Source organism: Pristis pectinata, chromosome 3 (genome assembly GCF_009764475.1).
Source record: "Pristis pectinata isolate sPriPec2 chromosome 3, sPriPec2.1.pri, whole genome shotgun sequence".
NCBI lineage: Eukaryota > Metazoa > Chordata > Chondrichthyes > Rhinopristiformes > Pristidae > Pristis > Pristis pectinata.
The window spans coordinates 101,947,683-101,972,616 of record NC_067407.1 but is presented as its reverse complement, the minus strand read 5'-3'; the positions used below and the strand labels follow the sequence as shown (position 1 = coordinate 101,972,616).

At 38.7% G+C, this 24,934-nt stretch overlaps 3 protein-coding genes across 4 annotated transcripts in view; 1 reads left to right on the top strand and 2 right to left on the bottom strand.

Annotated features, from left to right (window-relative positions):
• Positions 1–3,367, bottom strand: part of LOC127568276 (clathrin heavy chain linker domain-containing protein 1-like) — a 30,405-nt gene extending 27,038 nt beyond the window's left edge. Inside the window, exons 1-2 of one of the 2 annotated variants that reach the window (XM_052011836.1) lie at positions 2,938–3,367; positions 2,471–2,658 (exon numbers count right to left, since the gene is read on the bottom strand). In XM_052011836.1, coding sequence (XP_051867796.1) covers positions 2,471–2,658; positions 2,938–3,129 — 380 coding nt within the window. In that variant the 5' untranslated portion in view covers positions 3,130–3,367. The remainder of the gene's footprint in view (positions 1–2,470; positions 2,659–2,937) is intronic. The other variant, XM_052011837.1, reaches the window with a different exon arrangement.
• A 358-nt stretch (positions 3,368–3,725) lies between these two features.
• rps27a (ribosomal protein S27a) lies at positions 3,726–8,506 on the top strand. The gene is made up of 6 exons (XM_052011839.1): positions 3,726–3,771; positions 3,864–3,928; positions 5,530–5,584; positions 7,320–7,405; positions 7,532–7,663; positions 8,322–8,506. The coding sequence occupies exons 2-6, from the start codon at positions 3,881–3,883 to the stop codon at positions 8,469–8,471; spliced, it is 471 nt and encodes a 156-aa protein (XP_051867799.1). The 5' UTR covers positions 3,726–3,771; positions 3,864–3,880; the 3' UTR covers positions 8,472–8,506.
• A 7,042-nt stretch (positions 8,507–15,548) lies between these two features.
• Positions 15,549–24,934, bottom strand: part of mtif2 (mitochondrial translational initiation factor 2) — a 28,020-nt gene continuing 18,634 nt past the window's right edge. The window contains 10 exon segments of the mRNA XM_052010827.1: positions 15,549–16,750; positions 16,753–16,836; positions 17,247–17,387; positions 17,542–17,706; positions 18,835–18,975; positions 19,856–20,108; positions 20,998–21,202; positions 22,265–22,389; positions 23,156–23,295; positions 24,607–24,783. Coding sequence (XP_051866787.1) covers positions 16,668–16,750; positions 16,753–16,836; positions 17,247–17,387; positions 17,542–17,706; positions 18,835–18,975; positions 19,856–20,108; positions 20,998–21,202; positions 22,265–22,389; positions 23,156–23,295; positions 24,607–24,783 — 1,514 coding nt within the window. The 3' untranslated portion in view covers positions 15,549–16,667.

The following is a 24,934-nucleotide window of genomic DNA, read 5'->3' as shown; positions in this document are numbered from 1 at the left end:
AAAAACACTCTAGTCTAAACATGGAAGCTGGCAGCTTCCCAACACGCTGAAAACTTAACCGGTTTTAATCTCCAGCCTCATCAAATCTCACAAAACTGGGATCACAATTGATTGGTTCCCTCCAATCTAAAATCTATTTGTGATTATGGGATTAGTTGAAAGGCACTAAATTATTCTGAGGCAGCTAGATGCAAACATCACTTTGAGTGCATTTTCCACACCCACAGTTATTCCTAATTGAAATTTTTTCAACAGCATTTGCCATCCATCCATGAGATTACACAGACCACACAAAATGCTTGTTTTCAATTGTTATTTCTTTGTGTTTGCATATTATGAACCATGGAGCACTCAATCAGTGCTATTATGTTAGGTACTGACTGGGGCTCATGAGTAATTGAAATTCAGAAATAAATAATCCTCGTCCCTGACCCTAGATCTCCATTTTAACCCTGCAAAGAAATGTGGAGGTTTCAGAGCTTACACTGCACATAGGAACTTCCAAAAATGGCAGAGCCCTGATGCAAAAAGGTTGCTGCTTTAGCTTTGGGTTCAGGTGATTTTCTGTCAGTTAGTAGTAGGAGACCCAAAGAATCCCCATGCAATTTTTGGACCATGATATTTATCCATACTCTTCAAATTTCAATTTTTTTTGTTATAAATATTGATGTTTACACATTAGTAAATTATGTTATTTACTGGTTGTCTGCTCAGTCCCCGTTCTACTCCCTGTATACCCATGACTGTATAACCAGATACAACGCCAACTCAATCTAAGTTCATTGAAAGTACTCATTGAAAGTGGCTACACAGGTAGATAGGGTGGTTAAGGCGGCTTATGGAATAGAACCATAGGACAATACAGCACAATACAGGCCCCTCAGCCCACCGTGTTGTGCCACCCTTCAAACCACACCTATGACTATCTAACCCCTTCCTCCCACATATCCCTCTAACTTAAATTTCTCTATATGCTTATCTAACAACCTCTTGAACTTGTCCAAAGTATCAGCCTCCACCACCACCCCAGGCAGCGCATTCCATGCACCAACCACTCTGGGTGAAAAACCTCCCTCTGACATCTCCCTTGAACTTCCCACCCAATACCTTAAAGCCACGTCCTCTTGTTTAGAACATTGGCACCCTGGGAAAGAGGCGCTGGCTGTCCATTCTATTTATTCCTCTGAATATCTTGTATACCTCTATCATGTCTCCCCTCATCCTCCTTCTCTCCAATGAGTAAAGCCCTAGCTCCTTTAGTCTCTCCTCATAATCCATAGTCTCTAATCCAGGCAGCATCCTGGTAAATCTCCCCTGCACCCTTTCCAACACCTCCACATCCTTCCTATAATGAGGCGACCAGAACTGGACACAGTAGTCTAAGTGTGGTCTAACCGGAGTTTTGTAAAGCTGCATCATTACTTCACAGCTCTTAAACTCGATCCCCCGATTTATGAAAGCTAACATCCCATAAACTTTCTTAACTACCCTATCCACCTGCGAGGCAACTTTCAGTAATCTGTGGATATGAACCTCCAGATCCCTCTGCTCCTCTGCACTGCCCAGAATCCTGCCATTTACCTTGTACTCTACTTGCATTCATTAATCAGGGTACTAAGTACAGGAGTCAAGAAGTTATGATGCATCTCTATAGAACTCTGGTTCGGCCACATTTAGAGTATTGCATGCAATTCTGGTCACCCCATTACAGGGAGGATGTCGAGACTTTAGAGAAGGTGCAGAGGAGGTTTACTAGGATGCTGTCTGGATTAGAGGGCATGTGCTATAAGGAGAGACTGGACAAACTTGGGCTCTTTTCTCTGGAGCGGCAAGGCCGAGGGGTGATCTGTTGGAAGTGTATAAAATTATGAAGGGCATAGATAGGGGGGACAGGCAATATCTTTTTCCCATTATTGAGCGATCCAATACCAGAGGGCATGCATTTAAGGTGAGAGAGGGTAGGTTCAGAACAGACGTGAGGAGTAGGTTTTTTACTCAGAGAGTGGTGGATGCCTGGCATACATTGCCTGATAGGGTGGTGGAGGCAAATTCATTGGAGGCTTTTGAGAGGGGCTTGGATGGGCACATGAATGAGAGGAAAATGGAGGGATATGGGCATTCTGTAGGTAGGAGGGATTAGCTATGTCAGCACAACATTGTGGGCTGAAGGAGCCTGTTCTGTGCTGTACTGTTCTATGTTCTACCTCTCTCAGTTACCCTGTTATTGTCACTTCAGCATTCTTTTTGCACCTCTTCAGAGTGCACTACAATCTATGCATCATTCTGCTGTTTTGCGCTAGCTGTTGTATTTATTGTTAGTATTTATTATTACCATATATACTGTTTACACTGTGAGCTTCATGCAAACAAGGAATTTCATTACACTCTGGTGTATTATGACATTAAACTAATTCAATCTAATGTACTTTGAAACATTAAACATTGTAACTCACAACAAAACTTTTCCTACTTTTTTTGAAGCTGCATAGCTCTGTTCTTGTAAGCCACGAGAGTCGCCGACTCAGAAGCCATTGATTTCAACTTTCTCTGTAGAAATAAAGAATCTCTTTGCCCTTTGAGTAAAACATTGATGCTTTCGTCGTACTCCCGTTTGATGGCTGAGAGAATATTTTTATATGCTGTGGTATTTTCAATGATCTAAAAAGGACGAAGATACGTTGTAAATTCAAAACAATTCACTGTATATGCAATATCTCTGGATTCACCACATATGTAACTTTTTTCTATCTTTCTCAGCTCGCTCTCTACATGTTCTCAACTTGTTGCACAAGTAATACTTATATTTCTGCGTTATATAGGTAATATTTCTCTTGGTTATACACGTAATAGTTTCGCTATTATCTGAATGAGAGCCTCCATACCAATAAATTACCTGTCTAAAAAGTAACAATGATGCCATCTACCAACAACTTTTACCTTGTCAAATGCATTCTTGTAGATGATGTACCGCTGCCCAGTGATTCCCCGCTCCGTGCAGCCCAGCTCGCCAGTCTCGGCCTCTATAAATGCCCGAATGCGGCTGTGAAGGCTTCGGTTGACTGCACTGGGAATGGGCGGAACCGCCTGACATCTAGCCCGACCCGCAGCCGCCATCCGTCTGTCCGCCATTTCGCTTCAGAGCGACCTCGGTGGAGGTTCTCGCTCGTTCGGAGGCGTGCCGAGGAGACCCAGGCTGTCCGTCCTCCAGATCAAACTAACCGTCATTTGGCGAGCGACAGCTCCCAGAGCCCGAGTGCAGGTTATCACCAGGAGCGTCGGCTTTAATTCCCCGCTCGGTCACTTCACCACCTCTCACACTCCATTTCGCGGCCGTTGCCAAGGACGCCGCCCGCAACGCGTTGTGGGAGATGCATCTTCCAGTCAGCCGGTCTTTCGCAAACCGACGTTTATCAGAAATTAATTTATTTTTCTTCGCGAGACTAATCTTATGCAAATTACACTTGGGCAAAATTATCAAGTGAAGATTATACTTTGCTGCTATAATTGTTGGCCAAAGAGCTCCCACAATGCAACGCGACAGAGCATCTTTGTTATAAATAAAGCGATCACTCGTTGTTAAATTTTTTAAACCGACTTTGAAATTACTTTAATATTTTCTTAATACTCATATAATTATATTACAGGTTACTGTATGAGGTTAACTGAAAACAGGAGCGTGTTAGGCACCTAACCCCTGCAGCCAGTTTGGTAAACCCCGTTGCAGGGAGGGAAGGTCCTCTTTTGGGTGCCGGCCGTCGGGGAAAGGCGGTGGTGAGTCCGAGCTTCCCTATCGCACCCACGTTGGGCACCGTTAACTGCTTCACCGGATTCACCGTAAAGCGCTCTCCCCTCGTCTCTTGCAGGTGGATTGACGTTCACGATGCAGATCTTTGTGAAAACCCTCACGGGCAAAACTATAACCCTCGAGGTGAGTGAGTGAGTGAGTGGTGGGGACCGGCCGGCCGGCGTTGGGAGCAGGCCGACTCCCCGCCCGCTTGGGGGGGGGAAGAGAGAGAATTAAACTGGAAACAACAACATCTGTAGCTGACCCAGTTTAGAATTAACAACTAGAATAAGAGATTGATAATAAACCAACTAGAAGATGTTGCAAGTACTCAGGCCCTATCTGTGGTTAACGTGAATCCGGAGGCCTCAGATCCTCGTGTGGAGGAGGTTTCGATGGTGTAGATTCAAAATTCATGTTTGTCGGCAGGTTTGTTTTTATTTGGAGTGCATTCATATGTTATCGAGTTATGCGGAGGAATAAGGAACAGGCGTGAAAATAGATCTTTTTGAGCATTAATTGGTGGTCTTAAAGTCTTTAATCCCAACAGCATTTATGAAGGCCTAAACAAGGGCTTCATAATTTCATTGCAAATCAAAATTTTTGTTAATTTTAAAGTTTAAGATAATAACGTTATATTTTACATAGAACAGTACAGCACAGGAATAGGCCCTTCTGCCGACACAAGGTCCATATCCCTCCATTCTCTTCACATTCATGTGCTAATCTAAGAGCCTCTTATCGTATTTGCCTCCACTACCACCCCTGGCAGTGCATTTCCAGGCATCCACCATTTTGTGTTTTTAAAAAAACACTTGCCCCGCACATCTTTTGAACTTGCACCCATCTCGCCATAAATGCATTGCTAGTATTAGGCATTTCAACCCTGGGAAAAAGATACCAGCTGCCTATCTGTGTCTCCATCTTTTAAACTCTCCTCATCATCTTCTGCTTCGGAGAAAACAACTCAAGTTTGTCCAAACTCTACCTTTGGTATGTACCCTCTAGTCTGGGTGGTAGCCTGATAAACCTCTTCTGCACCCTCTCCAAAGTGTCCACATCCTTCCTATAATGGGGCAACCAGAATTGAATGCAGTGTTCCAGATGTGGCCTAACCAGAGTTTTATAAAGCTGCAATACAACTTCCTGACTCTTGCAGTGCCTCGACTAATAAAAGCAAGCATACCATATGGTGCCTTTACTACCCTATAAACTTGTGCAGCCACTTTCTGGAGCTATGGACTTGAATGCCAAGACCCCTCTGTACATCAGTACCATTAAGGGTCTGGTCATTAACAGTGTACTGTCCCACTCTAGTGATTTGATTTTAATGTATGGTGAAATATCATACACTTTGCTATCTGTCATTGATGTTTTCCGTATTCAGATCTATTACGTACTTAACATTTCAAATCAGTAAATATGGGTCACTTCTGTGTAGCTCAGCAGTTGTGGAGGTTCTGGGATGGCTAAACAGAGAAATTAAGTTGCTTATAAAGATTACCAGTTTACCCAGTATTGATTTTAAAATCCGGGCACCCTTTCTAAAGAATGACTTTAATTTGTGTTTAAAATAACTTTGAATTCTTGTGTTGATCTTGCAATGTTTCAATCTTCAAATGAACATGTCAAACAAGAACTTAATACAATTGTATTTTTGAAAGAGTAATGTTATACCATTCCAATGTCTTTGAAAAATGCACGTCATGTATACTATAGAAAATATTCTTGTTTTTTTGTTACAGGTTGAACCCTCAGATACCATTGAAAATGTTAAGGCTAAGATTCAGGACAAGGAAGGTATAATATCTTAATTGTGATGGGCTGCGATGCACCCTGTTCACATTCATGTGACACTGAGTGTGCTGATAAGCAATATTCCAAAGATTTTGTATGAAAGACTAGAAGTCAGGTAGCATACTGTAGGCTGAAAACTAAGAGGAATATAGCCAAAATTACTTTTTAAAACTTGCTTAAACAGCATTTTCCTCAAAAGTGGCTCTGCAAAGTGGCCACTCAATCACTTATGCAATTTGGTCTCTCCAATGTAGAGACCACATCGTGGACTCCAGATTGGAAGAAGTGCAAATGAATCATTGCTTTACTTGAAAAATCTATTTTGGGTCCTTGTGTGTTGGAAGGGCCTGTTGCATGTCCTGTGGCTGCATGGCAAAGTGCTATGTACAACTTGGAGTAGATCGCAGGGGCAGAAGAATGGATCAGGGAGTTGGGAAGGGATTCCATTGAGACAGTGAAATGGGAGAGAGGGTAATAGAGGTATCTGGTGTGGAGTCTTGATGGAATTGGTGGAAAAAGTGAAAGAAAAATTATGCTCTGTGGGCCACTTTGGGTTGGGATTATGTTTGAATGAACCAGAATATTTTATTGAGCAGCATAACAATGCTATGTGTCTTTTAATGTAGATTTTTTTTGGATTTGCATTGCTCTTTAATTTGAGCGCAAAAAACATACTGTATATTGGTATTTAAGAGGCAGCATAGAGACATTCTAATTATGCATTCCTGAAACTACATCTGGAATATTGTGTACTGATCTTGTCTCCAGTTAGGAAGGAGATGCTTGCAATAAGGGGATTGGGGCAAAGGTCTGCTGGATTGATATCTGGAGTGAAACTGAGCGTGTCCTTTCTTGAGTTTTCGAAGGGTGAGGTGATCTCATTGGAATGTGCAAAATTCTTACAGGGGTAATATTTCCAAAAGCTGAAGTGCCCATTCAGGACAAAGTTCGAGGCATAGTGAATCTTTGGAATTCCCTGCCCAAGGAGGCTGTGGAAGCACAGTTGCTAGGTACATTCAAGGCAACTTGAAAGATTTTTGGGTATCAGGGTGTGCTGATAGTGCATGAAAGTATAACATGATTGTCATGACCTAATTGGTGAAGCAAGCATGAGGGGCCAAATGCCTATCAATGTTCTTGTGGTAAATTCCATATTCTAGGAACACTGTCTCCATTTACTTGTTTCAGCAAAATTATCCCACAGAATAGCAGATAGATAAGTAGTCTGTTACAATAGTGTTGATTGAAGGGTAAATGAAACTGATAGTTTGTAAACTATTTCAATAACAACATTTTCCACTAAGTCACAAGAGTTTAGGTGGTTGAACTTGCAAGGACAAGAAGATTAAGGAAATAGTCTTTTCCTTCATCAATGGAGGAATATCCTCCATTTCTTTGAAGCCAACTGTTTATAAGGACTGGGTAGAAATTTTAAAAAGTTGCACTTTCAGAGTGTCCTTTGACTTGTGCTCCTATAAAAGAGACAAATTGCAGTTTCAATTAAATCTAGATTGGGCTAAGCTTAAAAAAAATTCATTGTAAATACTAGGACTTTGTGTGCACTTCATATGCAAATTAGTTTCAAAGATCTCTTCAACTGTTTACATGAATAGATTTTTCAGCTGTAAAATAAGTGATCATATTGCATCTTCATGGATGAGGACATACGTATCTAAATCAATTTAAAGTAAAGTTTGAGTAAAATGGGATAAGTTTAATTTTCAGTTTTTTGATGCAGGTATTCCTCCTGATCAGCAGCGACTGATCTTTGCAGGAAAACAACTGGAGGATGGCCGTACTCTTTCTGATTATAACATTCAGAAGGTATATTTGCTTTTTTTTAATGTTTGGTTATATCTTGTGAACTTGTAGTTTATTGCACATAGTTCCTATAGGGATACCTTCTGTAACAGAACAAATACAAATTTGTACTTAAAAATAATTCAACAGGAATCAACTTTACACCTTGTGTTGAGACTGCGTGGTGGTGCCAAGAAGAGGAAGAAGAAGTCATACACCACCCCAAAGAAGAACCAGCATAAGAGGAAGAAGGTCAAGCTTGCTGTCCTTAAATATTACAAGGTAATACTTTGGATGGCCAGGATACAGAATTCCCTACTTAAGTGTATATTCTCACTTAAGATCTTAATCAAAAGTGTACAACCCCTTTTCCCAGCAGATTCTCTCACCATGTGCTGAATGCTCTTGTATGAAAGGAAGAGTAGATTGCAGTCCTTAAATGGCATACAGCTGTTGCATTGAAATGTACAATAGGGTGCTGAGAAATGCTATGGATGTGGGTTTGCTCTCTAGTTGTAAAGGTAAAAAAAAAATGGCAGATGACTTCCGCATCTAAGCCTTGAGAGTTGTTGCTGGCCTTCTCAATCATTTCCTCCCCCCCCCCCCACCCCCCCCCCCAAAGAAACTGCTAATAAGACATGGCATTTTCCCTACCTCCAGCAAAGGGATATATTTGATATATCCTTTGCTGGAGGATCAAATAAATATTTGATTTATTGGATTCTGAAAAATTCATCATTGTACAGTGGGTAAATATTCTTGAATAATAGAACTATTTGTTTTACATAACATCCTATAACATGACCCTTTGGTGACAAACATGCTTGCTGGCTGTATATATTGTACTATGTTGCAAAATGAAGTTTGCCCATTTCCTGTTTACTTTGAAATTTTGACTAATGTTTTGTTTGGAAATTAAGTTTTTTGTTTCAATTGCTAGGTTGATGAGTATGGGAAAATCTATCGTCTGCGCCGTGAATGTCCTTCAGAGGAGTGTGGTGCTGGTGTGTTCATGGCTAGTCACTTCAACAGGCAATATTGTGGAAAGTGCTGTCTGACATACTGCTTCAACAAGGCTGAAGATGCATAATTATATACATTTTAATAAACTATGATGGAAAATTGTGTGGAATTGATTTAATACGTGGGTACTGGATTGCATGCCATCAAGAAATTCCATGAGTAGTAGTGGGTAAATAAAATGATATACTTGCTATGCTTTAAGGTGTTACCTAATTGCCTGAACTGCCAGAGTTCCTTTAGCATTGACAATAGGCTGCAGCACTCTGGTTAACTAATGACAGAGTGAACCTTTAACCAGCTTTTGATCAACTAATTAGGTGAATTTGATTTAAATAGTGGTGTTGGATTTTAATTGTTACAATTTAAGGACTTTGAGGATGTTTTTGGACTTAAGATAAATGAAATCCCTTCATGCTATTGGTCTTTACAGGCCATTCAAGAATGATGCTATTTTAACCTACAAATTTCAATCCTGATCTTAAATGATTAAACATCTTTGAACATTATTATTTGATGGTTGAGTAATGTTCTAAGACAGTTTTAAAGATCCTATTACTTTTAAGATTATGGTATTACTACAAGATTTGTGATCAGCATTTGATTCATCATTTACAATATTTGCTGCTGTTCATAGTTACATGAAGTATTTAATAGAAGGCTATACTAAAGGCACAAAGATCCTGTGAACATGAGTGAGTCACTATAGTAGATCATGTGTGAGATATAGATCTTTATATGGGTTGTAAATAGTTTAATGATAAGAACTGTGCAGAGCCAGATCTACAATTGAAACCACCGCATTGTTATTCATGCAAAATGTGTCACTGATAGTTTAGTTCCCTCTGCTTTACTCACCACTGCTGGTTCAAATGTTCCTTGCAGCTCAATCACACCACTTAGCAATGCTCCTGGGTGCCAGGCCTCTTGTCCACTCACATCACTAGTGCTGCTGTCCACCTTGATGTTGACCTCGATTTCCCATGACAATTTTGGAAACTCAACATTTCATGGCATTGATACATCATTTCTAATGCCAGGACAACTGAGTTGTGAACTCTTCTCCATCACCGCTGACTCACCTGGGCATTTAGAGTTTTATATTGTGGATTTAGACTTTGGTAGTGTTTTGCTTTTTAATGGTTCCTGTGGTGGTGAGAAATAATTTATAGCTGGTCTGCTCAAGCAACTGTTGCATCCATCCAAGGAGCGAGAAAGGTGACAAACTGAAGCCAGCATTTCAAGCCATTCAGAAAAAAAATTGTTTTTGTAAAGAAACAGCTTTTTTTTGCCAGAGAGCAAACATTTCCCACTTAAGTCTTGAAGCTGGAAATACTTCCTCCCTGTACATCCCCTAGCATTAGCTTTATTTAGTGATCTTTCAATTTCAGATAGATGTGCCAATCTAATATGTAAGGTTGGGAAGGATAATTTAAGGAAACTTGGACCATTATTTATGCACCAATGTTTTAAAATAGTTATTATTCCTGAGGGTACAGAGTTTTTATTGACACTATATAATACTTTGAAAGTACAATTAATGACAGACCTGCACCCACTGATTCTGTGTAGAATCCAGCCCACTAATATACTGTGCCTAAGGTCTATACTTCGATATGGAGATGGTTCTGAATTGAGGGGGGAGGTTTCCAGAAGAAATTAGATAAGGCCCAATGTGGTTCCTGCAACAGAGAAAGGGGTTCTGCCTCTTTCTTAGCCAATCTCCACGATGCTCCTGCCGATTCCCCGTATATTTTTGCTAAATGTCATGGAACTTTCTGTTGAAGAATTTGGCAAAAATATAAATAATTAGCTGCTAAAACAAGTAGATTCATTAATATAATTGAGCATTTTTATGAATTTTTTTAAAAGCATATCTGGTATACATCTGTTTTCATGCATTTTTCTATAAAGCAATAGAAACCCTGGGGTTCTTGATAATGGAGCATGATGGGCTTTGAAATTCAGAGAAGTTTTAAAATTTGTAAAACCTAAAGTCTGAAAAATCATTTTGAGACATTTGATTTAAGCGCTTCATAAATATTATATTTTGAATGCTACAAAATGCCTTGAAAAATATTTGGTAACCATACAAATCAGATCACATTAAATCTGAAAGCAAGACTATCAGTGAAATCATTAAGGCTGTAAAATGCATTTAGAACAATGAAAAGCAAACTGCTGCAAGAACTCAGCAGGTTATGCAGCTCTGTGGAGGCAAAGGGATTTTCAAATGTTTTGAGTTGTGACCCTGCATCCCTTTGCCTCCACAGATGCTGCTAACCTGAGTTCCTCCAGCTGTTTGTTTTTTGCTCCAGATTCCAGCATCCGGCAGTTTCTTGTGTCTCCAAGATCTATTTAGATATTAGCACAACATCATCCACTACGAGTGCAGATGAAGAACTCATCACTGTGCAAACAAAAATGTTGATTGGTAAGAAAATATAGAATGAGAAATCAATTACATCTCAAGGTAGGTTACAGAATTAATAGTACTTTGGGGAACCCATAAAACCTGCACTTTTACACAGTTAGAAAATACGAATATCACAGGAGACAATACTGAATTTAAAACAGGTAAGAATTCATTATAAGTGGGCTCATCAGTGCTTGTGTCAGTCCACAGGTATTTCTAAATTGCTGCACTAGTTTCAGAGGAGCAACATCATCTGAGCCTCCCAGCACCATTTCCCCTTGCTAACAGTTACATCTTGCAGCACTCTCATGAGGCATCGAGCAGCAGTTCAATCAGCATAAGATTGTAAGCCCTAAGACAAAAACAAAATGATATATTTGCAGCAGTGTTGAAATATTAAACATTAAAAGCTTTAAAAATGCTGCAATATTTTGAAGCAAATACAATTCAATTATTAAACATTAAAATGCACAAGATTTACAAATTTAGTTATTCAAGGAATCAGAATTGACAAATTCACTGAATAAAAGCTTGTTTTTATAAAAATTAGTTCAAACTAAACAAATGAGGAATATGCATATCCTTTTAAAATGTGAAAATGGACCAGATATTTTTTGTACATATTTGAGTGACGTAAGAATTTTCTTAAAATTTCATCTGGCTGATATGATAGTGGCTGAGCACCTATGCAAGAAAAAAATCTTTAAATAGCTACATTGCCAGCATGCTGATATTAGGGAAATGGCTTTTAGTATTTTGGTGAAGGTATGTCCTTATTGAATGAAGGGCCCAAATGTCCTACCACTGAATACATTTCTTATCTTCTATATACTTACTCTTACTCTGATCTCGGAACAAGCTCAAACAAACAAAAATTGAAATAAAAACAGAAATTCCAAAAATACTCAGAAAATCAGGCAATAACAGTGAGAGAGAAAAAACTTCATTTGAGTTGATGACCTTTCATCAGATCTGAGACAAATCAAGTTTTAAGATGCAGAGAAACTGGGAAAGAGAGAACAAAAATGTATGTGATAGGCGAAAGTACTATACTGTAAGGTGAAAGGTACCAGAGTTCAAAAAGGTCAGTAACATAACAAATTAGCAGAAATAGGCCATTTGACCTCTTGAGCTTGCTCCTCACAGCTAATCTGATTGTAACCTCAATTCTATATTCTCATCTATGCTGGTAATCTTTCACTCCCTTCTTTACAAAAACCTAACTCTGGTTTTAAAACATTCAAAGACTGCTTCCACTGTCCTTTGAGGAAGAGTGTTCCAAAGGCTCATGACCCTCAGAGAGAGAAAAAATCCTTAAGAATGTGAAATGGATGCTGAATTCAGGAATAAAAATGCTAGAAATGCTGAAAAACCAAAATTATTGAACTCAATACAGAGTCCTGAAGGCTGTGATGTGCCAGCTTGGAAGGCAAGGATCGGTTTTCAGTCTTACATTGAATATTTCTGGAATAGTGCAGGAGGTCAAAGACAGAGATTAAAGTAGGAATGCAAAAAAGAATTAAGAAGTGACAAGGGACTAGAAACTTGGGATCACAAGTGTGGATTGAAAGGTGTTCACAAAGCACTCCTCAATCTGGTCTCCCCAATTTAGAGAGGACTTTGTCATGAGTAGCAAAGCCAGTACGCTAAATTGAAAGCAGTACAATTGAATTCCTCCCTCATAATAAAGTATCTGTGCAACTTCAGAAAATGAGAAGACAAAAGGGCAATTGCTGCACTTCCTCTGATTGGTTGAGAAGGTGTTGAGAGAAGGGAACTGGATATTGGTGGAGATGAAATAGAGAAACAGAGCAGCCCAGAGAGACTGGTCCTTTCATAATGCCGAAAGACGAGAAGATTCTCAGTGGTGGCATCACATCGGAGGTTTAAGAAAAGGTGCAAGATTGATCCCTTGACTGTGAAGACTGATGGGTTGGAAAGTGAGAACCAGGGAAATCTCATCCTGCATATGAGAATGGAAGGGGTGACAGCAAAAAATGGTCAAGGCTCCTGCCAACAATAGTGGGAGGTACAGTAAGAAAAAAGGGAAACCTATTTGGAGGCATTTTTCCCCTGTCCCCTCTGTTCCTGTTCATCTTATTTTATTTACACCTCCTCCAAACAGATCAGTCATTAACAAGCCCTCATCACCCCTTCTCAGCCAACGTTGCCATCTTTGTCATTTAGTCTCTCTTGGTCTCTACCCTAGCACATTCACTTTATTCTCTCTTTCCCTGCAACTTCAAACATGTTTAATTTCCCAAGTTTTTCCAGTTCTTCTGAAATATCAATCTTAAATGTCAACTTCCTCTCTATGCCTGACCTGAGTATTTCCATTATTTTCCATTGAAGCCGTCAATGGAAGGTGCCATCATGGAAGCCTTCACGAAAGGAGCAAACTCATCTTCAAACTCCTAATTCTGGGACTCAACACCTCCCTTTGCAACTGGATCCTTGACTTCCTGACCTACAGACCACAATCAATAAGGATAGGCAGCAGCACCTCCTCCATGATTATTCTCAACACTGGTGCCCCAACAAGGCTGTGTCCTCAGCTCCCTACTCTACTCCCTATAAATTCACAACTGTGTGGCTAGATTCTGCTCTAACTCCATCTACAAGTTTGCAGATAATACCACCACAGTGGGCCATATCTCAAATAGCGATGAGTTGGAGTACAGGAAGGAGATAAGAGAGGCTAGTAACATGGTGTTATGACAACAACCTTTCCCTCAATGTCAGCAAAACAAAATAGCTGGTTATTAATTTCAGGAAGGAGGGGTGGTGCATATGCTGCTGTTTACATCAATGGTGGCGGTCAAGAGGTTTGAGAGTTTCAAGTTCCAAGGAGTGAACATCACCAATAGCCCGTCCTGGTCCGACCATGTTGACATCACAGCCAAGAAAGCTCACCAGTGCCTCTACTTCCTCAGGAGGCTAAAGAAATTTGGCATGTCCCCTTTGACCCTCACCAATTTTTATTGATGCACCATTGAAAGCAACCTATCCAGATGCATCAGGGCTTGATATGGCAACTGCTCTGCCCGTGACTGCAAGAAACTACAGAGTTGTGGACACAGCTCAGCACGGAAACCAGCCTCCCCTCAATGGACTCTGTCTATACTTCTTGCTGCCTCAGTAAAGCAGCCAACATAATCAAAGATCCCACCCACTCTAGACATTCTCTCTTCTCCCCCCCTCCCATCAGGCAGAAGATACAAAAGCCTGAAAGCACGTACCACCAGGGTCAAGGACAGCTTCTATTCCGCTGTTATAAGACTATTGAATGGTTCCCTTGTATGATAAGATGGACTCTTGATCTCGCAGTCTACCTTGTTGTGACCTTGCACCTTACTGTCTACTTGCCCTGCACTCTCTCTGTACTGCAACACTATTCTGCACTGTTATTGTTTTTACCTTGTACTACCTCAATGCACTGTTGTAATGAATTGATCTGTATTGATGGTATGCAAGACAAGTTTTTCAGTGTACCTCGGTACATGTGACAACAATAAACCAATTTATCATCAGCACAGATGCCTTGAAAACAGAAAACCTGGGTGAAAGGAATGGCATCCTTTTTGAAAGCAGCATGGGAGGAAGTATAGTCAAGATAACTGGGAGAGTATGTAGTGAATACCAGTCTCTTGCCTTCCCCTTGAAATGGCAATAGAACAGTCCAAGGGAAGAGTTGGTGATAGATAATGCGAAGATGAGAGCTAGGTTAGAACGTGATGAGGTTTTCTAATTCAGGGTAAGAGCAGGAGACAGAATTGCACTGGAAAAAGAAGTGAAGGATGAGACACAAATAGGACCAAAGTAGAGAATGTTTCACATATATCCTAATGAGACAGGCATATGTGGTCCCATACGAGTTTGCATTGGAACACCTTTTATTTGGAAACAGGTGGAGTCAACAGTAAAATTTTTCAACACAAGAATAATGTCTCCTAGGTGAAGGAGAGCAGCAGTAGAGGACAATTGGTTAAGGCTTGTTGATGGATTGGATATCATTGATGAAAATAAGACTGAAAACTGTTAAGCTAGCAAAAGACATTAAAAAAAATGACATGGAGACACAAGAGACTCTGCAGCTGGATATAGATAGGAACAGATTGGATAAGGACAGTCCTTAACAAAGAGTCAAGATAGGAGAAATAAGTTCCAGGGGACTGGAACAGTCAGGAAAGGGAAGTGTACGGGATCATAGGAAGAGGCAGAAGAGGACTGATCATTTTCAGGGGCAATGAGATTGAAAGCTGTTGACAGAAAGTAACCTGAGGAATTGAAGTCAGTGACCATCTGGGAAACATTGACCTGATACTGGAAGATGGGTTGTGGTCTAGAGGGAGGGAGGAAGTAGTGTCAAGAGAACTGGCATTCTACCTCTGCAAGGTAGAAGTCAGTTTGCCAAATAAAAGCACAGTCCTTGTTGACAAGTTCAGTGACAACGTTGGGGTTCATTAGGGTGAATAGAGCGCCGCAGGTTCAGAGGTAGACAGGTTAGAGCAAGGAAATCAAATGAAAAAAACTGAGATATTAGTAACATGCTGGCAGTTTCTAAAGCAAAGATGGAGGGATCCAGGGTGGATCAGAATTTGTAAACAAAAAGATGCAGAATGAAGATTCCAGGCCAAAGAATTGAAAGCAGTGAAAAGAAAGAGCTCAACCCCAAAATTTATCTTATTAGGGATGGATGAAAGGTCTAGTGAAAATCCTTAGCCCAAAAGTAAATATTGCATAGTACTAATAGTCATAAAGGTACACATCAGCAAAATTAAGATGTGATTAAAATATATGTCCCATAGTTATTCTTTAATGTTTAACAGATAATGACACCATCTCAATTTGGGCAGAACTTGTCTCTTCCACAAACCAAATGCACCACCTCTATTGTGCAAATGTCTCCACTTCCAAAATTTTACATTAACTTGACTAATTTTTGGAATCAAAATCAATGTCAAAGTGAGATAAACATTTTGTGCAGTAATAAATTTTCAAGAGGTATTTAACAAATGTTCATGTACTTACATAAACTGAAATCAATTTGAAAATTACAATTTTTTGAACTTACAAAAAGATTGATTTGAATCTAATTTTTTCCCCCTTTCACTTTCAAATTGAGGGATCTGTGGAACAATGGTCAAAGGGAAACATGCAAGTATGACTCTATCTTCCTGTTGCCATTCCAATCAAAGCTCTTTCATGGCCTGAATCATATGATCCCCATGGACAAAATGCTGGGAATGGATCCCCTACATATACTGTAGTTACAAATGGAGATCAAGATGCAGCTCAACTCTCATATAGATCTTTATCGTCAAAAATTGGATTATCATGAGTCAAATCCTTTATATTAAAAACTTACTGTTAGCAAGTCATTGTCAAGAGCACAGCTCCAATCTAAAATTACACTATATACATTATCAGATACATTACCATTTTGCACAATCTACTTTTACCATATTTAATTGATCAAAAATGCAACTAAAATCAAATATAATACTTACAGTATTTCAAACTGTGGTGTGAAACCTTCTGGGTCATAGACTGATTTTGTCATTTTATTTTCAGACTTATTTTGGGGATCTTGTTATGTTCAAAAGATCTTCTGCACTGCTCCACTAAACAATAAATTAATTCCTTACAAAATGCTTAATGATACTTCCATGAGAAGTGATAAAACATATGAACAACAGTCTTTTTAGCAGTCTGCATTCCAAAGAGTAGTTCAAGTACAACAAAAACATACCTTGTCTGTTTAATCCATTTTACTGGATAGAGTTTATAAAGGTAGTGCAATTTAATTATATTCAAAAATTAAAAGAAGGATCCTGGGAACAATTAAGCTTAAAATCCTGGATCCCAGGAGATATTTTGCGGAACTTCCTTTTCTTCATAACAAATAATTTCATCACCAAGCTTTATATCATATCATTATCCAAGCTAAGGCCACATTCCATGCCGGTCTTCACAATGGGGACATCATCCTTCAGATGTCTGAGAGAAGTCAGGGAACCTGAACAGAGTAGGGAAAAATAGTTGTTTTACTGGGCTTTACTCTTCTTGTTACTAACACTCTCCCTAGATAAACATTTTAAAATGTACATTTTTTCTGATTTGTTGGTTTCTCTTATGCTTTTCCAACGTCTCTCCCACCACTACAGCAATAACCTTCATACGTCAACACAGCAGACAAACAATTTGCCTTCTAGGATGAGAAATAATTTGCGAATGGCTATTGTAAAGGAGAAAGGACATACTGTGGACAAATTATCTGACAAATGGATATTTTGCAAAAGTCCATTTAAATACTTGATGCTAAACCACTCTTGAAAATTTGTTCTATTCTAACAGTTTTGCATGCAATGATATTATAAAACAACAAAGCACACACAATAAACAGACCTGCACAAGAGCAAAACATACCTCTCCACAAAATATGCCCATCACGGATGAGCTTAAACTTCATCTTTCTGTGCAACTGACCCTTGTGGACTCTACAACCTGCTACAGGAACCTCCTTTTTTCCTACTGTCACACGGAAAAGTGCTAACACCGATGCCTCTCCTGAAAACAAAACAGTTTAGGTAAAACCAGCTCAGAAATGTATCTAAGAAGAAAACAGATATATTAAATTATAATTATATAAGGAAACAGGCGATTTAGAAAACTGTACTGACAATGCTCAATTATGTTACAAGATACAAAACCCAAAACATACCTATTACGGTTTCTTCAAGCACTGGAGGCAATTTGGCACTCAATTCATCCTTGAGGTCATCAATGAGCTGGTAGATAACCTTATACAATTTGATTTTTATTCCTTTCTTGTTAGCCATCTGTTGTGCCACTTTGTTAGCATTTACATTAAAGCCATATACCAAACCTATAAATTAAATAAAAGAGTGCTGTTCATTTACAAGCCAAATTCTGCACACTGTTCATGGTTAATTATACAATCTTCCTGAACCATGGCTTCCACTTTACCATTTTTAATAAAACCCTTGGCCGCATCTCGTCCACTTCCCCTGCAGGACAGAACAAGTATAGAGTTTCCCTTGTCCTCTAACATCCTCACCTTCCACCTCAACATCCTCCTCATTCAGGAGATCATTCTCTGCAACTTCTGCCACCAGACACATCTTCCCCTCTCCGTCCCTTTCAGCATTTTGCAGGGAGTATTCCCTTCAAGACTCCCTACTCCACTCTTCTCACCAACCACACCCCATCTTATGGCACTTTCCCTGCAAACTGCAAGCAATGCAACACTTGTCCTTTCAGCCCTTCCCTTCTCACCATCCAGGGAGCCAAAGTTTTTCCAGAAGCAGCAGCAATTCCAATCTAGTGTACTGCGTTCACTGTTCACAGTTGAATTTTCTTTTTGTTTATAGTTTTGGTTTACTTTGTGAATATCACTGTTCCTGAAAGATTTTTCTAGTAAGGGATGTGATTATGATAATTTCTATGTCAAATTGAACCACTCTGGGAATTCAACTGTGCACTTCCCCCCCCAATTGCAAGTTTCCTGAGCCAACCAGTTATCTCTACAACAGCACTATTTAAAGGAGACCTCCCTGAGTAGGTTCCAGCCTAGTCCAGCAACCCAACTTTGATAGTTTCCTTTAATTTAACCACTTACCAGCACTTATTCAGAGGTGGCCTTGCTGAGTTCATGACCTTTGAACTACCCCATATCCACCAATATACAAACCTTTCCAGGCCTGATGCATGACCTCGGGACCCCACAAGTAGATCCTGACTGGCCCTGATCCACAACTGCTCCAGACCCAAATCCATGACCCATGCCTCAACTGCTTAACCTTTCTTCCATCTTCACAACAGTGCAGCATGCAGCAGGAATTGTATAAAAGCCACTCACTGGTATCAAGTACCTTGGAATGGAGAATAATTTAATGGACAATTACTGAGAAAAAACAAGCTCTGATCATTTGTAACCTATCTCTGTCAAATGTCAAAGTACATTTATTCATTAAGATCAAAATTGAAATCTTACCTGAAAATATCTCAGCTGAGACTACATCATTTTCACTAATATCTCCAACACCAAAATGGATCACTTGCAGGTTACATTGCTTATCAGCATCATAACCATCTAAGATGTTCAGAATGGCTTCTACAGAGCCATCAACATCACCTACAGGAAGTAGATTTAAAATATCTTAATCACTGTTTCAGTCTACATTACCAAATTGGCACTTATAACAAAAGAAAATACTCCATGTCCAGAACAAAAGTGTAAACAATCCACTTAATAGAAAGGTTGGGTACCACCTTCATCTGAGGCCAGATGAGTTAATAATTTGAAACAGTCAAAAAGCCCAGCAGCCCAAAATTCATTATTTGTGCCCTTTACTGGGAAAGCTGGCAATATGCAGAGGTGAGACCAATCAAGAGTCCAACATGATTGTATTGTACCAGTGAAGCATATTATTGCTAGTTTTTCTTTTGTGGGATACAAGTATACCTTGCAAGGCAGCATTCTCTATCCATCCATAATTCTAAGAGTACCAATGAGCTGCCTTTTTTGAACTACCACAGCCTGTCTCTGGCTCAGTCAGAAAAACTCAGTTATGGAGATCAGAAAAAACAGATGCAATCTCCGGTGAACATTAGTTGAGTTCCACTGAGTTTATGAAAGGGCAACATTAAATAAATTTGGATAAAAAGCAATAAATTGGACAGTCTCTCTGGCAATATAAACAAAGATGTTAGTTACAAACACAATTGGATAGGGATGAAAAAAACCATCAGCATCTGAGAAGCCCACCAATATTCACTACTTGAGATCATACAAACATAATAGAAATTTGTCTAAGTTATTAAGGGACATTGAGGGAAGGCCTTCAAGGGAGTGGACAGAAAAGTTATCTAAATTGATAAAAAATAAACAATGCTCTCTGGTTAAAATCTAAAACTAGCTTAATTACTGGTCCAAAGTTGCTAACAATAGCCCAGAGCTACAGAACAGGACTGTATACATCATGGAATGATAATAATGACGTATTTTCATTTACCTTTTACTATTATTGGAAGTGTCAACTTGTCCAATTCACTCCTCTCTTTCGGCCTTGTTGCCATTAGATGTTTATTTGCCTTGTACATGGCAGATTTTCTCCGTCTCCAGTTCAGGCTACTAAAGCTCTCCCGTTCTTTCTTGTATGCCTCAAGGTGTTCCTTCTGTTTTGCTTCAATCACCTCAAGGTCTTGTTTGATTTTTTCTTGTGCTTCGACATAGCTTCTCCATTCTAAAACCTCTCTGGCTCTTTGCTGTGCGGTCAAGCAGAGCAATTAGAAAAGATCAAGTTGTCATCAGAACACAGTACAAGAGACATACATAGAACAATAATAGCTATTTTGATGAGTCATAATATCATGAGGATAGACATGTTAGAAGAACCTAGTCCCTTCCTTTGTACCTTTACTCTGATCGTTTTGCAATAACTTTGATTCAAAAACAACTCCTTCAATACTAATATACATTAATAGGAACATAAGAAATAAGAGCCGGAATTGGCCATAGGGCCCTTCATGCTTGCTCTGCCTGACCCTCTACTCAACAGCATTTTCTATTACTGTCCCCAAATCCATTGACTCCCTCAAACATCCACCAGTTTTGTTTTGAATAACCATCATAACTCAGCTTCCACAGCCATCTGTGCTGGAGAATTCCACTCTGTGTGAAGAAATGTCTCCTCATCTCAGTCCTAAATGGTCTATCCCTTATTCTCAAGCTATGTGCCAGACCCAAGGCTCCTCCCTGCATCTAGTCTATCAAAGTATTTTATAAATTTTGAAGAGATCTCCGCTCATTCTTCTAACCTCCAAAGAATACAGTGTCAGTAAACGCATTCCCTCCTCATATGGTAAACCCTGCAGCTAGTCTAATGAATCTTCACTGAACTCCCTCTACAGTAAGTAAGGAGGTCTACTACCGTGAAGATGTTCACAATGATTAGATTAATTGCAGGGCTACGGCTCTCTCTCACTAACTTATGTCAACATTATTGTAGTAAGTATTGGCTCACATGATTGATGCACAATTTACTTTGAACCAAAGGGCTGTGAAAAATGCAAGCTTTCAATGCAACTACTGATATTAGAACAATGAGCTGTTTAATGGCAACCATAATTGATAAAAGACATTAGAATTCCTTACCTCTGATTCCACTTCAAGTATTTCATCTCCTGCAGATGGAAGTTCTTTCCAACCAACTATCTCAACTGGAGTACTTGGTCCAGCAGTATTCATTGGCTTGTTATTTTCATCAAACATTAATCGTACCTTAGCCCAGCTCTTTCCTGCCACCAGGACACAACCTTTCTTCAATGTTCCACGCTGGATAATAGCTGTGGTAACTGGTCTATCAAAGAAATAGTACTTAGTCCAATTTAATTACATGTTCAATAATTAAAGCAATATAACGTTTTACTTTCCATGGCCTCCAGATGCCCTAAAATGCTTCATTTATGAAGTATAGTCAGTATTACAATCCAGGAACCATTAAATATAATTTGAATACTGCAACATCTCATGAATAATAATGATAACAGCCATATAATCTGCTTGCAACTCCACTGATTGATGAATGAATATTAGCTGTGGCACCAGCAAGAAATCATCTGTTTACCTTCAAAATAGTTACATGAATTCTTTTACATCCCACCGAGTTAATTGACTGGGCAATGGTTTAACACCTCAAGTAAAGAAAATTCTTTCAACAATGCAGCATCCTCTCAAGAGTACATGTCGATTTTTACACTTAAGTATCTGGAGTGAAAAGTTTTCTGACTCAAAGGCAACAGTGCCACCACGACCAATGAGTGATTATTTATTCAAACACTAACAGGCCGTTACTATTACCAATTCTTACTTCTGATCTGGATGAATTATGGACAAGAACTTGACTATTATGATAAGTCCCACTGGATGCTTAAATATTCCAATGCCAAACAAACACACAAATTAAGTTTTGTTAATAAAACTACCAGCTGCAGTTTAGATAACAATCTATCCCTGGCTTCCTCACTTCTGCTTTGAAAGAACCTCAAGATAATTCTCCCTCTAATTTCAACACTCACTCCTGAGGATAGGCAAGCTATTTTTGTGGAAATTAACTCACATAATTTTCCTGCATATCACTAGTTAACTTTAGTAAATTAATAGACAAACATTGGTTTGTTTGATCTTACAGTTTATTAATAAACACACAGCTACTAGGTGTAATGTATACAATGGATTTGAGGAAATAATTTAAAGTATCAATCTTGGACTTAGCATTGATAGATCAAAGGCTCTATTTTTCTGGTACTAAATTTATTACAATATATATCAATACTAGAATTTAGTCAACATTTCAGAATCTATTTAAAAAATATATTCCAATCTATGAAGACCGAAAATGCAACAGTAACAATTTACTTACCCTTTCCCTTTATCATTCCGACATTCAATGATGATACCCTCAACAGGGCCTGTGCAATCCGCTTTCAACTCCAGCACTTCAGAGAGAGCAACAGTAGCCTCAGCTAAAGCCATCAAATTGTCTCCCTAAAAAAATTTCAGTACATTAACATAACATTCAGTCTTGTTACAGTTTCAAACCACACACAATTCCAGAAAACCAAATGTTATTACTTTACTTTTCAAAGGGAGACAGGCAATCGGAAGCAAGCATAAAGGGCAGGCAAGCAGCATTTATGACAACAACCTACCAGCCCTCACCTGTGATAATCACTAAAACATACATTGGATACACAGGTGCACACAATGTGCATGTTGAACTTGCCCTTCCAAGATCAGTCAAATTTTAATCTCTGTGTATTTCCTGCAGGTAGTGCTTTTTTGTTACAAACATAAAAACTCTTTTTTTCTAAAACTGGATTATGTAATCTTGTGACTATGAAAAAAGATTGTTCCCAGTACATAAATTGCACAAAATATAAATAAAAAACAACCAAATAAATGTTATTTACCCCATTATTTTAAAATATTACACTAAATATTGCCTAACTTAAAAGAAAGATAATTAAGAGATGAAGTAACATTTCAGTTAAAAACAAGAGGCTGGAATGAGATAGTTATCCAGCAGATGGGGATTGCTGCTGAGTATGTTGTGCTGGTAAGAGGGGAAAAGTATCAAACCAGAGGCTTTAAAGGCAATATTCAATATTGAGTACTCCGAATTTGAAGGAAGCTTTGTCTATTTTGACCGTTTAGCACTAGGAAACAGAAAGAATGTATCCAAACAATAAAGTAGATGTGGTAAAGTTAAAATATTCAACCAGAGAAATTGGAAGGTGCATTAAAAAGTTACCTTAAGAGCTGATATATTTATTGATTGAACATCACCACCATACTCCTCACAAATTACATCATGGGCTAACAATTCCTTCTTTACATTTTCATGATCTGCCTCTGGTTTGTCACATTTATTTATTGCCAGTATTATTGGAACTGTAATTAGAACAATTAAAATTAGATAATTAACAGCACAGTAAAATATTCAGAGATGAAAGCTCATTGAAAAAATCTTCTCAATAGCTATTTTTGAACAATTTCTGTGGTCGTTTCCTCGTGCGAGTTGACTAAAACGGTTGAACCATTTTACAGAATGTAAGTCAAATGCAGAAGATTGACTCAGTCAGCAAAATGATTGAAAACAGATAGAGCTGCTATTAGTTTACAGCAAATTAATGAATATGCCACGTTTAATTTTAGCTGAAGTTTAATCAGACCATATACCATGCTTCAAGAAAGGATCAAATGATCGTTATGGTAGAGGGAGGGATTAATAATAAATCATAAGTAAACAAATGTATTAATCTCATTATTACATTCAGTTACATCGAAAAGAATAGGGAACATAATTTTTTGTGTCAAGTTCCCACCGTATTATTTCTAAAATACCACCTGGTTCCATTTGTGGCTTTTTTCTGCTCTCAAAGACAACCCCCTCAATGATGCAAAAGCTGCAGAATCTTCACATTACAATTGCCAATTCAGAAGAATTATGGTGACTAATTATGTATTCTCCCAAATTCTGTGTGACAATGGCCCTGTTATTATTTCCCCATTTCCAGGCCATTCCATCATAACCTATGGGTTATTTCTATTACTTCAGTGTTTCATTAGTACTCAGGTCCCACCCCCACATGAGCAGGCCTATTTGTTAACCTTGGGAAGGAGGTAAAAGACAGTTTTACAGGTTTGGGTGACAATGTGACTGGAGGCTTCAGAGGGAAGAACCTTCAGACCAAGGTTTGGGAACAGATGAGTTGATGAATAGTGGTGGTGCAATGATCCAGGAGATGATAAGAGAAAAAGGACCAACACTTAAACTGTGCCTTTTATATTCCTATCAGGATGTATCCAAGTACTTATAGCCACTCAGGAAGTGTAGCTATATTGTAATGCAGGAAACACAACAGCCAACTTGCATACAACAATGTGACAATGGCCAGACCATCTGTTTTGCTGATTGAGATACAAATACTGGCCACAACACCACATAGAAACCTCCTTGCCTAAAGATTTTATCTTAAATCCACCTGTGATTCTTAAATTTAATGTTTCATTTGATCCATGTTCAACAGTGCAATAATCCCTCAGTATTTGATTCTTTTGACCCTAGATGTAAATACAAGTTTAAAAGGAATACAATTAGACATTAGTGTCAGCCTCTTCCTGAGAATAGATGAAAATAGCCAAGGATTCACTGAAACATACAAATCTTATACAATTATAACTCTATATTTTTAAATGTACCATTAGATTTTTTAGCATGTTGAATTGATTCTATCGTTTGCTTCATTACTCCATCATCTGCAGCAACAACCAATATCACAATGTCTGTTACATTAGCACCACGGGCTCTCATTGCGGAAAAGGCAGCATGGCCAGGGGTATCCAAGAAGGTTATCTTTTCACCAGATGGCAAGTGCACTGTGTAAATAAGCAAAATGTTTTAGTGACCACAGAAGGAAAAGCATAAATTTCATCAATTCAGTAAAAGCAGAGTAGCAATGCTGTGAAAAGATGTTTTATTACGAAAAATCCCTTATAAATTGTTGTTAATATACAAGACCATTACAGT